This window comes from Phycodurus eques, chromosome 4 (assembly GCF_024500275.1).
Source record: "Phycodurus eques isolate BA_2022a chromosome 4, UOR_Pequ_1.1, whole genome shotgun sequence".
NCBI lineage: Eukaryota > Metazoa > Chordata > Actinopteri > Syngnathiformes > Syngnathidae > Phycodurus > Phycodurus eques.
Window position 1 is genome coordinate 14,076,241 of NC_084528.1, and position 15,009 is coordinate 14,091,249.

A 15,009-nucleotide genomic window follows, 5' to 3' on the forward strand; every position below is an offset into this window, starting at 1 on the left:
GCGCTCTTAACATAGCGCAGATGTCTCATTACATTTGCATCCAATTACGGCGGCATTACATCAATTGATCCTTTTCATCAGCAGAGATAATACTCGCTGATTGCAGACTTTTCCGGCGCATGCAAAATTCTTGGGCGCACTCTTAATGAAATGCAATTAGCGGGCCCTCGCTTCTGGATTGATGTTGATTCTATGAGAGGCAGCCAGAGAGAGATTAGGGGCTTTAAGAAACGGCCAACTCAAAAGTCAAAGCGGAATTTCTTTTTGTGCTGCACCTGGACAACTTTTCACTTGCAATACATTCATTTTTGACGAATATTTGAAAAATTTTGTAGAAGTGTCAGCAAATTGTCATTTGTAAACCTGATCTGAAACCCTAACCAGGCTTGTAACCCTAATCTGAAGCCCAAACCGTGGCTTGAAACCATGATTTAAAATCTTGCCCCTCCATTGAAGCCCTTACCAGATTTGAAACCTCAATTTGAAGCCCTAACTTGAAAGTCTAACCCTGTGTTGGAACCCTAATCCTGTCCTTAAATTCTACTTTGTAACCTAGGCTTCAAACCCGAATTATAAAACCCCATCTTGAAATGAAACCCTATCATCATCTTGAAAAAACTGAACCCTTCCTTGTCATCATAATTTGATATCCCTAATCATTGTTTGAAACCCTAACTCAGAATTAAAATCCCTAATCCCTTGAAATCTTAACCGTAGCCCGAAAACCCTAACCCATGTTTGAATCCCTAATTTAAAAACCCTAACCCAGGTTTGCTTGAAACCCAAATTTGAAACGCCAACTATGGCTGCAACCCAGATTTGAAACCCTAATGCAAAGTTGGAACCCTAACCCTGTCCTTAAAACCCAATTTAAACTCTTAACTATATCTTGAGACCTTAACCCAGCCTTGACACCCTAATTTCAAACCCTATCGGTACCTTGAAACCACAATTGGAAACCCTAACCCTGTCTTGAAACCATAATTTGAAACCTTAATGCCCTGAGTCTGTAACCCAGGCGTGAAACCCTAATTTCCTAAACCTAATGCTGTTTTATAACCATAACCCTATATTGAAACCCTAATTTTAAACCTCATTCCTTGTTTTCAACCCTAAATTAAAACCAGAGCTATTCTTGAAACCCTAATTTGAAATTTTAACAACCCCAATCCTGATTTGAAACTAACCCTGTCTTCAAATCCTAATTTGAAACCCCAACCCAGGCAAAACCCTCATTTGGAACCCAAAACCTTGTTTGAAACCCCAGGCTTAAATCCCCGTTCTCATCCCTAACACAAGCTTGAAACGAAGATTTGAAAAATTAACTTTTCCGTGAAACCTTTGTGCTCATTTCAGGATGGTGCTATTTTTTTAGGATAATTCATGCCTTAATTTGTGGGATTCAAAACAAGATTTTTTGAAGATGTGGGTACACCCTTCCATTTTGAAACCTTAGTTGGAAACAGTAACCTAGTTTGAACCTCTAGTGAAATCTTAAAAATCATAATTTGAAACCCTAAATCCATCTTCAAATCTGAATCTGAAACCCTAAACTGTGTTTGAAACCCAAACTGAATTCCTAACCTTGGCTTGAAACCCTAATTTGCAACACTAACTCTTATTTTAAACTTAAACTCAGGCATGAAAAGCTCACTGGAAAGTGTAACCCTAGTTTGAAACCCTCATATGAAACCAAACGCTACTGAGAACTGTAATTTGAAACCGTAACCCATTTTGAAACGCTAACCAATGTATGAAAAACTAATTTGAAACCCTAACTCCGGTTAGAAGTCGAATTTGAAACGAGAACTGAAATCTTCACCCAGGCTTGAAACACTAATTTGAAAATCTTATTGGAAACTGTAACCATTGTTTAAAACCCTAACTCTGTTTTAAAAATCCTAATTTGGAACCTATAGCCCTTTTTAAATCCCCAATCGTAACCTACAACTTTACCAACAATTTGAAATCCTAACCTTATTTTGAAAGCATAATCAAAGCTTCAAAAACCTAATTTGAAACCATAATCCTGGCTGGAAAACTCGCACGGCATCCCTCATCTTTCTCCGCGTCCATCTTGTTGCGCACATGCAGTCAGTGACAGTTAAACGTACGGAGCCAACCTGGTTGGTCGATCAGCAGCCTTTCAAAACCTGCGCAAAACCAGGCCAGAGCACAAATTGGGAGTGAGTGGAAGCTTCTGGCTCGAAATTGACATTGACTTCTCACCTCCCGGCTATCCATCAGATGAGTCACCCAGGGCACTTCCTGCACTCAAGGGTGCGTTTGTTGTGCAACCGGGATAATAAAAAAAAAAAAAAAAAAAAAATACATTTTTTTTTTTAAAGTGTGAGGGTGAACACGGAGCAAAGGATCCCGGTTGCCCTGTGAGATGTTTGTGGTTTCAGTGTTTTTTATTTGGGAGAGGGTGCTGAAGAGGTTGTCTTTTCCACTCCTCCTCTTTGTCTCTCTATGGGGGGGGGGGGGGGGGGGGGGGGGGCGAGTCTTCTTGAGCAGACTCTCTCACAGTTCATTAGTAACTCCCGCTCTGGCCCGACCCTCCGGGGATTCAATGCCAGCTCCTCTTATGCACCCCCCTTGTCATGCACGCACACACCCCTCCCAAACATACACACGCGGCTCCCTGCAGACATGCAATTTTAAGGGATTCACACAACCTGACGTTTGCACCGCACCTACAACAATGAGGGCTTGATTAAAAAGGCGGAATGGAAACAGAGGCAGCCTTTGTTCTTTTGTCCTCAGCCCCGAGTTAAATAGGATTTAGGAGGCGACACCTCCAACTATCAAATTGCGACTCTCTTGCACGGAGCCATCAGAGGTTACGCGCAACATTTGGGAATAGATGAGGACGGCGCTAAAGCGGGGGCGGGGAGGGGGAAATAAATGGGAGCTGAAGCTGCGGCTGCTGCTCCGGTGAATTTCCAAGTGTTTGAAGGGCGCGTGGAAGTGAAGCCGGGTTTTCTCTGGGCTCGGAGGCAACGCACAAAAAAAACGGCGGCGGAGGCGCAGGCAGCGCGAGTTGCTGTGCGACTTGGCGGGTTTTCAAATTGGGATCAAATGGTTGGAGCTAATTAATAGGCTAAATACGAGTTGCTGAGCTGTTTGAAAACGTAGAGTTTGGAAAGTGGAAATCATTGCTCTTACAATCATATTCCATGCAGACATTATACTGTAAAATACTCACAATTATCTACAGTCCCTCGCTATATCACAGTTCGCTTTTTGCGGGTTCAGAGCATCGCAGATTATTTGCAGGATTTTGTGCAATTATTTTTCCGCACGAACTGTTACTGCAGAGCAAAAAAAAAAAGTGCAAGCCAGGAAGAAAGAGTGCTTTAAAGACAGAGAATGTCCAAAGTTTTGGGATCATTTCATACTTGATAAAAGAAACCAAAGAGCAATGCGTCGATTCCAAAGTACAACTATCTTAAATTACACAACTGCACGTCTACAGTAAAGTCAACAACATTCGTTAACTGAATATAGTACACTACCACTAGTTAGAATGAATTTGAATCCCTCCTCAGGTGGTTTGGATGGAGGGACTATGGAAAATGGTGCTCTTTCAATTGCTTTATTAAACAAATGGTAACAAAATACAGTAAACGCAAGCACGCCTTTCACCAACCTGCCGACGACCTCACAGAGGCTAACGCTGAAGCCAGGAAACAGCCGGCCATCTGTACGTCCTCATTCACTCACTTCCATGTCACTGAACATGCCAGCTCCGCCTTTTAAAGGCAGGTACAATTTTAAAGTCACAGAGCCTGGAGTGTAGAACGTAAGGAAGGCGTCCCCAAGAGAACAAAAATAATACATACACCTCACATGCATACATTGTACGCTATTACCATAGATATCAACTCGACTAGATAGGCCAGCACGCTGTAGCTAACCGACGTGGCTACATGGTGGCCATGTTGGGAAGTCAACGTTACCATCAAAGGCAATGAGCGCATGGACATTGAAATTAATGAGCAACCAAGCTCATTTTCATGTTTTTTTTCCTTCTAAATTAAGTATGTACATTAGTACATTAAGTATGTTTGGAGATAAAGGCGGAAAACGTGCAAAGAGTGAGACCAATATAGTACTGAATTGTTACGATATGGCTTAAAACTCTTTTTCACCTAAATTTTGCTGATTTTGTGGCCGTTTTGTGACATCAGAGGGCTTTGCCTTTATTGTATTTATTTGTTTTTGGGAAAGAAATACATGTTTGGGGGGGGTCAATCTTTCCCAACCTGGCAACACACTGCATTATTTTACACTTGCCAGTGTGACGTAACCACCTGCATGAACAACGATGGAAGGAGCTCCAAAGATAATACATTTTGGATTCAAGGATTATCTTGTCGATAAAGTCTGCAAAAAGAGGATGGCAACCTGCATGGCTTGCAACTCGCGCATTAAAGACACGACGACAATGACGTGGAACTTCATCCGTCACTACAAAACTCACAAATGCAGGTAAGCTAATTTAACAGTTTAGCTAGCTGGTCAAACATTAAGTTTCATAGACTAGCTTGGGACGATTCAAAATTAAAATGATGTGATTGTGAATGTTTTAGTACAGCAAAGTAACGTAACTAGGGGTGGGATGGTTTATGATAATTGTCCAAACCTTTCATTTCAGTTCATAGCACACAAAACTCAAGAGACTCTCTGTTTCATGCACTTTAGAGCAGAAAGTAGCACCAAAAATATCAGGCCAATTGTAGAATCCAGAAGAAGTGAAGTTGCGTTGTGGAGATTAATGAAAAAAAGAAAAACAAAAAACTTGCGGAGACGTTTGCGGGCATGACGAAAGATCAGACGCTGGAAGACGCCAGGTGCGTTATAGGTCTGCTGTATGGGATTACTTTGCATTACGATCACGGCGATAAAAATGTTGACAAAAGTGTGTTCCACTATTAGTAAATAGAACACAAATTGTGAGTTGCTATGTGTGAATATAATTTTCACACTACTGAAGGGGTTTATTGATGTTTCACCATTAAAATGTCATCTGTTGCAGCCAAGTTGCGCATTCCAGTCAGAAGGCTGGCATACAAGGGCACATAATATTCATTGGGTGTCCCACAAATGCTGTTTTTGTATTGTTTCGTTTCTCGTTTTACTTTGTTGGTTGCTCCTATTTTTGTTGTTGTTGTAATGGTGAATATTGTTGCTGTGACAATCTCATTTCCCTCACGGGATGAATTATCTGTCTCGCAGACGGGGCTCCACGACTTGATATCAACTGTACACCCCGAAAATCAATTTAATGAAAAGCAATCAAACAGAAAGACTCTATTGAGACGACAGTAGGGACATTTGGGTGTTAACAGGGCAAGTGCAAAGCAGCAGTATTTAAAAGATGTCTATATTTATGAGAGAAGACAATATAAGTCAACTGGTAGCAGGGAAGTGGGGATAAGAGAAGCAGGAAAGTTATTTACCTGAAGAAAACTTAAACACGTACTGTACATAAGTATTTGAAATATAAAGCTCATAGGCAGCACAGTGAGCAAGTGGTTAGCATGTCTGCCTCACAGTTGAGAAGTTCTGGGTTCAAAGTTTTTCACGTGCTTATATTGGGTGAAATGTGATTTATTGCATTAAAATCTCGAAACGTTTTCAGGGAAAATAGCCAACATTGATGGGCCGTGAATCTCAAAATGCTGTTGTAAAAATGCGGCTGTCATTGCTTTTCGTACAATATGACAGCTATGTATAGAATATGTATTAAAAATTACTAGCTTCACACAAAATCTCAACTTTGTCCTCTCTCTCTCTCTCGTCCTCACTCAACGCATTAAACACTCATTCACATTTTTAGCCCAGCAGCACACAATGTCCTATTTCCCTTTTTACGTGCCTATTTTTCTTCTTTTTACCATTATTAATGTTATTTTCTTTCTTTAGTTAGACCCGTGGCACGGTGGACGACTGGTTAGAGCGTCTGCCTCACAGTTCTGAGGACTGGGGTTCAATCCCCGGCCCCGCCATGGTAGATTGATTGAGGACTCTAAATTGCCCATAGGTGTGAATGTGAGTACGCATGGTTGTTTGTTTGTATGTGCCCTGCGATTGGCTGGCAACCAGTTCAGGGTGTACCCCGCCTCCTGCTCGATGATAGCTGCGATAGGCTCCAGCACGCCCGCGACCCTACTGAGGAGAAGCGGCTCAGATAATGAATGGATAGTTAGACCCCTTTGTGTGCTTCTCTCTAGATCACTTGTAGATGTCATTAAATATTCTATAAAATTCCACTCTTGGTTGTGTTTTGTGTGTGTTTTGAATTTAAGTAAACCTCTGTAATCTAGAACTCGTATTTCATAGAATGTAGCAACCTTTAGATTACGAGACTGATAAAAAGGTTTCTCGTCACTTTCCCTAAATTTTACAAATATAAAAAGTGACGTGGTGCCCTCTACGAGACGAAATTAGTTTGACTTTAACGGTAAAAACATAAATCGACTAACCCGGATGTGAACGCAGGCATTTACCTTCCTTCGTATCTTTTCCCAAATTAATTACATTTTATTCAAATAAAAAAAATAATAAAAATGACAAAAGTTACAAATGCACTTCTTCTCTAGTCTTTGATAAATCTCTTTGAAGGAAATGCCACATTTACAGTACTGACAAGTTCATTCTTATTGTAAAATGATTGTGTACTTTCAACAAAGCACTCATTGCAACATACCCTCTCGAACTGAGCCGTACTATATTGAATTGAATCATAATCCCACTAAATCAAACTGAATGGAATCATTCCACGTTAAAATGTACCGTCTTTAAATCGTATCGCACCCCTAATACCAGTAAAGTAACACGGTTCACACACCCGAAACAAAAAGTCCGGTGGACCTCAGAAATGGAGGACCAGCTCGTGGAGCTGTGGGAAGCCCGAGAGTGCTTATATAACCTCTTGTTTTTTTATGTTAGGTTTTGTGTTTTCTTTGTGTGGGGTCTGTAACAGATAAACAATCCTTTAAGATTGAAAAAACTCTTATGTGTGTACCAGGCTTAAGCTAGGCTAAGACCTGGTGTAAAATTGTTGTACGACTTTACAATTTGGAATAGTGCCACTTTACGGCCATTTCACCTTGGAGTATGAGCCTCTTGTCCTTTTACCACTTATTTAAATGCCCTAATGCAAATCTATTTATAGGGAGGATTTAACTGTTTCATAATTAGAAACATTTCACTTTTTTCCTCTTCTGAATGGCAATATACCACCTCAGTCTAACAACTCATACGATGAAAAAAAGAGTAAAAGTAGTACCGTTAGCAATCAGCATGGTGTGCATTTCACGAGGCATATGCTCGCAGCAGCCGTTTGGCCTGCCACTTTGCGCTATGATATGAAAACACCATCTGGTGCTCAACCTAGTGGCTAGGCTACGTTAGCCGGGGCCCGGATAGGGCCCCGCTGTGTCCTGGGATTATTTTAGTGGTGGGTTAGATCCTCTTGATTAGCCCCCAGTGGCTCGGCTTATTGGTTAATCATCATTATGTCTGAGTGAGCGAGCCGCTAAGTACCTGCGCTTTTACTTAAGCCTCGTTTGATTAAATGATCAGAAACTTGGGCATCGTGGTTTAGATTTATTTAAGAAAAGGAAAGCCTCTGTGCTTCATCAGGTAGACAAAACTTGTTTGTAGCATCTTATTTTGCCCTGGAGAACAGGTGATTACAGAAGATGCAAATCCAACATCTTCAAAGTAAATCTGTCGTTTCTCAGGCTAAGGAACAGACAGAAAATGGGATTGGATTGCATGCAAGTGCCCCAGCGAGACTGCTCGTTTGTTTTAGGGAGCGACGTTGACGAGAAGTTATGACTTTCAGCACGTTCCTAAAAAGATGGCAGGGTGGCTATACGGCCCTCCCATATATGTTTGAGTGGATGAGAGGAGTGTGTTAGCCTTGAACTGTAGTGTAATACAGAGAAGTGATTTCATTGTGAAATTAATGTAATTACAAGGAGTGTAACAGTACATGTATACACATCTCCTGTTTGTCCACGTGAAACATATTGGGCCTGGTATCCACATAAAGATTTTTCAAATCATAAAAGATTATTTATCTGTTACAGACCCCACACATGTAGATAAACAAATGGCATTTAACAGTTTTGGTTTTGGAAGTAAACATTTGTTTGCTCATTTTAAATGAATGACATCATGTGAACATGAATAAGAGTGCAGCATGGAAAAAACAAACAGCGGAGTGCAAAAGCAACTTCAAGCAAAAAAATGCCATAAGTGTTTTTATAGCATAACACTGGTCAACAGCAAATTTATTTAAACATTTTTTTTTACTTGATTTAGGACCATTTTGATGTGCTTAATCCAAATATCTCATTGCTTTGAGGTCAACATTTTGAACTATGGCTACATATTTTTGTTTTTTTGTTTTCTTTGCATGTACAGGTATTTTTGTATTATATCAGGGGTTCTCAACCTCGGGGTTGTGAGTCCTTCCTTGTAAGAAATGAAATACACTAACTGTTGGACGGTTGTGGAGATTATTTATACACGTGTGTGTATATATATATATATGATATATATATATATATATATATATATATATATATATATCATATATATATATACACATCCATTTTTTGTTCGCTTATCCTCACTAGGGTCGCAGGCATGCTGGAGCCTATCCCAGCTACCTTTGGGCGGGAGGCGAGGTACACCCTAAACTGGTCCCCAGCCAATCGCAGGGCACATAGAAACAAACAACCATCCGCACTCACATTCACTCCTACGTGCAATTTAGAGTCTTCAATTAACCTACCGCGCATGTTTTGGGGATGTGGGACGAAACTGGAGTACCCGGAGAAAACCCACGGGAGAACATGCAAACGCCACACAGGCGAGTATATATACGTGATCTGAGCAAGAGAAATGGATGTCATTTTCGGATTCAGCGATGCAAAATTGTCCTAAATAAGTTAAAAAAAATGAAAACATTTTTGTAACCCAGTGTAATAATTCATACATCCATCCATCCATTTTCTGAGCCGCTTCTCCTCACTAGGGTCGCGGGCGTGCTGGAGCCTTATCCCAGCTATCATCGGGCAGGAGGCGGGGTACACCCTGAACTGGTTGCCAGCCAATCGCAGTGTAATAATTCAGAACCGTTCAAATTGTTACTATCTGCTATCATGGTAGTCTGTCTAGAAATCATTACAGCCTTTTGTTGGAACGGGAAGAAGTGGCTGAATCATTGGTCAGAAAACCTACAGCCATTGTTGTCTTTCTTCTAGTATGACGGTATGTGTTAAATATGTATTCATTGTGCTTGTGAGAGGAGCTACAAGGAGGAGCTGTGCACAAAAGCAATTATGGGTTATTATTCTTCTGCATTGTCATCGATACCCAATGTTGGCATTTGTGTCGTCCTTTACGTCGTCTTGTTGTAGGTGTTCAATAAATGTAAACACAGTGGTATTGGATACACAGTGGTACCTTGACATACAAGTTTAAATCTTTCCGTGACCCCGCGTAGAACTCAAATCACTTGTATCTCAAATCAACATCTCCTATTAATAGGATTGAAAATGCCATTAACCCTTTTAAAATGATGTCAAGTTTTCTAATTACAGCGATATCAATGCTATGTTCTGTTAGCCTGTCCATAGTGTTTCGCGTTGTGTTAGCATCAAGCTAGCAGACGTTTGTTCGAAAAAGTCATGTGGTCTGTTTAAATACACGTGTAATTCTTTGTTTTGTGTTTAATTTGACAGTAAACTTCAACTGGGAGTGGCAATAAACAGCTTGAAGCAAGCACGTTAGGTCTCTTTTTTTATTATTATTATTTTGTTCGCTATCTGCAAAGTGCGCATGACACGCTCAGGGAGGGCAGAATTGATATTGTTCGCTTTATCTCAAACCTCACTCATAAGTCAATTTTTTGCTGACAACACAAAGCGATATCAAAAATGTTAGTATTCTAAAAACGCATAAGTCAAAGTACCACTGTAACTTGAAACTTTATGTGAATACAAATTTGTAGGCGTTAAAACGGAATAGAGCATGTAGACCTGCAGTGTAAACCCAGCCTGAGTTGTGCCATAATGATGCCTGCTAACAAAGCGACGCGTGGTGTCTGTAACAAAACAGATGAAGAATACTCACCGGCCAAGTGTTCCCGAAAGAGGAAATGAAGTGAACTTCATGTTGAACAAGCGACACTGATGAAGTGCTTTACAGTACAACGCTGATAAAGTAAATTGATCCTTCAATAAATCCCGGGCCTGCGCGACGGGCCGACGAGACAACAAAGTGATGAACAGCTTTCATCAATAGAGATAAAAGTCCGCCGTGATGTGTCATTAGCGCTGCTCAGCGAACAAGGTGAAAATTAATGGAAATGATTCGCCCACTACTTTAATAGGCCTCATATTTTGGGCCATTTTCCCCTTGTACGAGTGACTGTTGAGGAACGAACGAAAATAAAAATACAAAATAAAAAGCTCAGCATGCAAAGAGGAAAAACACAGTTAGAGTGCCCTTTTTTAATTGCATACTATTGCTATTACTATTGCTCTCCGGCAAATAGAATCGGCAATAGGAGAGCAAGCCGCCATCTGGTCTCGACTTCAATCAATGTACTGTAAAAAGCGGCCGAATCAAAGGCGACAACTCCACCTTGGATGCCCACCATTACCCAGATGGCACTTGGGTGTGGGGGTGGAGGTACGGATGGGCACCACCATGGCAGCAACCTTGACTGGATAAAACAAGCGCCCTCTGCTGTTTTTTAGTAACATAAGGGAACTGTATCACGCCTGGCCATTTATTTAACAGTATATTGTGACTGACATTAATTACAGTTCCTAATATTGTGGTGCTTTCATGTGAGGTAATCAAACTATTGGAATAAATTCAATTCAATTTTTGATACCACAAGTCAGGGTCATGGGGAACTAGAGCCAATCCCAACTGACCCCGGACTGGTCGCCAGTCAATCACAAGGCACATTTAGAGACATCAAAAAAATTCCAGTGTGCTGCAGTGCAGTTCTAAACTACTTCAACTGCAAAAATAGCTAATAATCGCTATCTGGTATTTTTGGGGGGGGGGGGGGGGGGTAATTTCTCTGTACCTAATATTTTGGCTGGATCCTTGCTAGTGTATTTTATCATGAATATACCAGGACGCCAAGTGTTCCATTAACTGCAAACTGTAGTATCTCAAAATATGGCACGATAAATCCATTTTGTTCTGTTTTGGACAGTTTTTTTTTGGTGTTTTGTTTTTTAAGCCCAAATTTGACATTGAGCACATTCCACAACCTTCTCGCTTCTCTAGTACACACACACACATGCGCACGCACACACAAACACAGTCTCTCCGACTCCACTGATGCAATGATGGCAGTCTATAAAAAGCAATCGTGTGACTGTGGCACTTCAAGGGACATTTGTCTCAGCACCTTGACATTGTTCTTTTTCTTTTTTTCCTAAAAAACAACTCGTCTGTTAAGTCTCCCCCCCCCCCCCCCCCCAGACAAAAAAAAAGAATTTGAGCTCGAAGGCAATGTCAGAGAAGTCGAGGCTCTCTGCAGAGATTTGCAGTTAATTATCGTCGCTGCTTGACGGCGACATGATGCTCATCGTGTAGTATGCTTTTTTTTGTTGTTGTTGTTGTATATGGCAATTACCATGACATATTTACAGTTCAAACTCAACTTTTAATTGAAATGATGTGCAAAACCCAATCAAAGTAGGATCAGTATTACTGCATCTGTGTGACTGACATCATTTTTGCGCACACAGTAATTCACAATTGTATATTTATGACTAAATGTATAATTGTGCTTTTTGTAGTGTTTTTAAAGGGGCGAATCACGCATCCAGAATGTTTTCTTGATATTTAAAAATAAATAAACAAAGATAGATAGAGAGATAGCGAGATCAATAAAATCTTTAACCCCTTTTCTCATTTACCAATGCACGCATGCATCTCACTGCTTATATGCAGTATCTGCTTGCACAATAAAACTGAATGCCCTCTGGGACAGGATTACGGACAAAATAAGCATTGCGATGCTTCCACTCAGTGTGTAAACGCAGAGCCGTTTGTCATTTGTCCAAAAGAATGCTTCACGGCCCAAAAACGAGAAAGAAAAAAAAAAAACGTCAACGTCGATTTTGCACCGGAGGGACCCAGAAAACAACACGTATTGATCGCTGCTGTCACAGTAATGGTCACATTGTGTGCGTCGGTGAGTGATTGCAGGGGCGCGCAAAGCTGACTCGTTTGGATGTTGGGAGGTGGGCAGATGAGCACTTGATTTGGTCGGATTTAATTCCACCATCGGAACTCTTGTGATGGGGGAAACTTCATTTTGGAGGTCACATTGCACATCCTGTTGCTTCATATGACCGGTGATTGCGCACCATTCATCTGTCTATGCCAGCGACGTACAGTGACAGGCACAATAATGATATGCTCTTCTATTAGATGGCAGAAGGTACTCAATTAACCATTGTATGAAGTTATTTTTTTCTAATGTAAAATATATATGGCTTGGCTGAGTAAAGGTTGGGAAACACTGGTACAGACCCGCGCTGGAGCTTAAATAAAAAGCCCAACTCACCGATTCGGATGACGTGAGGCATCCCGCTCGAGTATTGAATCCACATGAGACACGCAACCTGCAGCCACGTCCAGTATTCCAAAGTAGTCCCAAACCGCCAAGTGTGCCGCATGCTTGTAAAGTCACCCGATCCACTTTTTCCTTTTTCTTTCTTGTTTTTCTTTTTCTTTTTTTAAGTGCGGGGAGAAAAACAAAATCCACCCCCCAAAAAGAGCACTTAGGAATTGCGCATCAGGACCCAAGTGGCATCGCGATAAAAGTCTCCTCTCATACTCGCTGTTGCAGCATCCTGATATGTTTTTTTTCTTTTCTTTCTCGTGTCAAACCAGCTTCGATTGAATTCAAATCAGGGAGAGGGACGAAATAAAAGCCTCACTCCACCGACTGGTGCACGGCGTCTGCGTCCACTTCGGAGCCAATTGTGAACCGCTTGCTTTGCGCCCCCTGTGGAACTTAACCGCACGCGCACGCGCACGCACACACAGAAGCACCGTACACGGACGAGCGAAAGTGATCCAGCCAGGTGCAGCGCTCGTCAAGGTCTAAAGTGGTGTTCCGCGACACGCAGGTGGACGAGGACAGATACAAAAAAAAAAAAAAAAGAAAAAAAAGCGCCTCCTCTTCGGGTCGGTTTGCGCGCGCACGGATGCGCGGGCGTGAGGCTGCAGGTGGTCCGGCCAACGTGCACGCGCTCGTGATTAATGCGCGCGCAAAGGACGAGAGAGAGAGAGAGAGAGCGAGCGCGACAAGTCCGCTCAGCAGTGGTTGCGTGAAGTGGGGAGTGACAGATGGTGCACCTTGTGTTGTTTCTTTCAACAAAAATAAATAAAGAAACATCATATTTAAAATCATCTCCAATCATGTACGCTACTGAGCCTTCCCTGCACTGAGGGGCAGGTTGATCATTGCCCCACCAGATGGTGTTGTTTTTCTAATACAGTAAAACCCTGTATACCCACGTTTCGGTACCCGTGGATTTACCAACCTAACGTTTTTTTCTTGTTTTTTAAATATATTTTCATTTTTTGTGTGTTTGTTTTTAATTTATTTTTTTATATATTTAGGAGGGAGGACCCAACCCCGAAAACGCCTGCTTGCTAAAGAATTTTCTTGTTGGTTAATTTATTTTTATTTTTTTAATGCAATTGCAATGGGATTTAATTATCCGCGGATTTTCATTATTCACGGTTCGATCCGGTCCCTATTCCCCACGAATAACGGGGGGCCACTATACAGCGACACCTTGATTTACGAGTTTAATCTGTTCTGTGAGCAAGCTCGTAACTCAAGTCGCACGTATCTCAAATCATCCCCATTGAAGGGAATGGAAATCTCCTTAAACTGTTTCGAAGAACATACACTAATAATAATAACATAATATAAAGAATTTAACAGGTTTTGCATCATGATTTCATGCTTTAATTCACTGGACATTGTGCTGCTCCTTCTTTTGTGTGTACCTTGGCCACTCAGTATTAGCTATTTTCCACAGGGCATAAATAATACGTGAGTGTGAATATTTTTATATGCTCTGTCTGCATATGTTGGTGCACTATTTTGAGTTCAAATATCAGGAAAGGTTTATAACTACTGCGACATCAATACAAGTTCTGCTAGCCCTTCTATTGCATTTTGCGTTACGTCTTACCATTAGGCTAGCGGGCTGCTGTAAGGCAACTTTTTGTGTTTTGGTTAAATGTACAATGTGTAATTCTCTTTGTTTTATGTTTAGTGTTACAGGAAACTACAGCTGTGCGGAAATGAAAATCTTGAAGCAAGCGCACAAGGCATCTTTTTTAAAGAACCGTTCCCTATCTGCCAAACTACTGGTTCATGTTGTGCAGTTCGCTGCCGCCATCTAGCGGTGGGTGGTCCGAAGTGCACTTGTAACGCAACTCGTTGCTCACAACATGAACCAAAATATTGTCCAGGCGATGGCTCGTATGTAAAAAAAATCTCATAAATTGTGTCAATCTAGTGACACTGGTTGATTTCCTTGGGATTAAAAAAATAATAACAATGGGAAACAATGTAAAACAATGTCAGTCGATTTACAATAAACCCCTGCTAACCCTTTTCAACATGATGTCACACGGGTGGCATAAGCTCAAGCATTCTTATACAAACCATGACACATCATTTGAGAAAGTCAGAGCGATTGTAAAAAAACGGTAAATGGCTTCAATGGTGATATTAGCCAATTTGGTTATCGCCGTCATTTGAATGTGTGATGTGTCAGTCGAAAAGAAAAATGTTATGTGAGGTAAATCGCTTCCAAGAGAGACGGAATGCCAGCAGGAATTTACATTTCAACACGTATTTTCACGCAAGTCATTAGTTGTACTGTACAGCTATCAGACACTTTGCAATACTAAATTCCATTT

The 15,009-nt window shown here is 41.1% G+C and overlaps 1 protein-coding gene across 1 annotated transcript in view; it reads right to left on the minus strand.

Moving 5' to 3' along the window:
• grik3 (glutamate ionotropic receptor kainate type subunit 3) overlaps positions 1-13,058 on the minus strand; it is a 145,240-nt gene extending 132,182 nt beyond the window's left edge. The window contains 1 exon segment of the mRNA XM_061674081.1: positions 12,626-13,058. Coding sequence (XP_061530065.1) covers positions 12,626-12,737 — 112 coding nt within the window. The 5' untranslated portion in view covers positions 12,738-13,058.
• Between the last annotated feature and the right edge of the window lie 1,951 nt (positions 13,059-15,009).